The sequence below is a fragment of the Arachis hypogaea genome, chromosome 14 (assembly GCF_003086295.3).
Source record: "Arachis hypogaea cultivar Tifrunner chromosome 14, arahy.Tifrunner.gnm2.J5K5, whole genome shotgun sequence".
Taxonomy (NCBI): domain Eukaryota; kingdom Viridiplantae; phylum Streptophyta; class Magnoliopsida; order Fabales; family Fabaceae; genus Arachis; species Arachis hypogaea.
In genome coordinates, this window is record NC_092049.1 from 126024605 (window position 1) to 126026059 (window position 1455).

General features: G+C 38.4%; 1 protein-coding gene across 1 annotated transcript; it reads right to left on the bottom strand.

Annotated features, from left to right (window-relative positions):
* Positions 1 to 358: 358 nt before the first annotated feature.
* Positions 359 to 1063, bottom strand: LOC112743147 (uncharacterized). Its single transcript, XM_025792360.1, has one exon. The coding sequence runs from the start codon at positions 1061 to 1063 to the stop codon at positions 359 to 361; it is 705 nt and encodes a 234-aa protein (XP_025648145.1).
* Between the last annotated feature and the right edge of the window lie 392 nt (positions 1064 to 1455).

Below are 1455 nucleotides of genomic sequence, written 5' to 3' on the forward strand. Positions count from 1 at the left end.
AGAAGGTCTATTGACTCGATTCAGAGTGATTCGATCCAGAGTGTCGCCAGAGGGATTGGGTTTAGTAATGCTGTTGATTTTCCTCAGGTGCAGGCACCCATGGCTGAGGATGATAATGTTGGCGAGGATGATAGTGATAGTGACAGCGATGGTGATGACGATGCAGGTAATAATATACTATTGTATTCATTACTATGGTATATTAGTGTATGATTGTGATATATTTTTGTATTCGTTATTGTGATATATTAGTGTTTTCTTGTGATATATTTATTATTGTGATATATTTATTATTGTGATTTTTGATGTCATTACTATATGCCTTGTAAAAACAAATACGCCTTAGTTTCACAATAATCTACGTACCCATATTGACTATCAGTTTCTGTAAATACGGTGCTTTGAAATTTCTCAAAAAGTTGGATGCTATGTGCCTAACACAAAACATTCGGATAGCTCTTGGAGGTTCCCATGATCCATTACTACAAGCTATTGTTGAGGTAATAGAGTCGTGACAATCAGAGATAAGCCCAACACCATCTCGAGTCACCACATGTGTGCGTAAATGAGTAAGAAAGAAGTGCCATGCATCAGAAGTCTCACCCTCAACAACGGCAAATGCAAGAGGCACAATATTGCCATTGCCATCCTGAGAAACTGCAACTAGTAGAGCTCCTTTATATTTTTCGTACAGATGTGTCCCATCCACCTGTACGATTGGCTTGCAGCTCCTAAATGCTCTGATGCAAGGATAAAAGCTCCAAAATACCCGCGTCAGTATCCTTACATCATGGACTACCTCATCCCCTTGGTATGCTGGTGCAGTTTCAATCTCGACTGCTGCTGATGGATCTTTTTGTACCATTGCTTCAAACCACGACGGCAAAGCTTCATAAGAAGCTTCCCAACCACCAAAAAGGTTTGCAATTGCCTTTTGCTTCGCGAGCCATGCTTTGCGGTAACTTGTCGTATAATTGAATTTTGACTGCACTTCAGCAATTATTGATTTCACTTTCAAAGATGGATCAGCTTCAACCAATGGCTTTATCACCTCTGCAATCATGTCTGAATTTAGCTTGGCATGATCTTGAGAAATTCTAGTTCTAGTGCATGTGTGACTACCATTGTATCGCCTTACAACCCAACAAAACTTTCTCTTAATAAGACTAGCTCTAATAAGTCAATCGCAACTTGTTCCGTATTGTACACACTTAGTATAAAAAGTCGTTGGCTCAGATTCACACACCCGGTAATCCACTCCCCTGCGAATGGTATAATCTTTAATTGCTGCAATAACAGTCTCTCTAGAACTGAATTCCATGCCAACAACAAATTCACCGTCCGAAACAACAACAGGATCTACAACAATAACAACAACAAATAATTCTACCTATTGCTTTACAATTCAATAATAATAATAATAATATATAATAATAATAATAACTGCTTACTTGA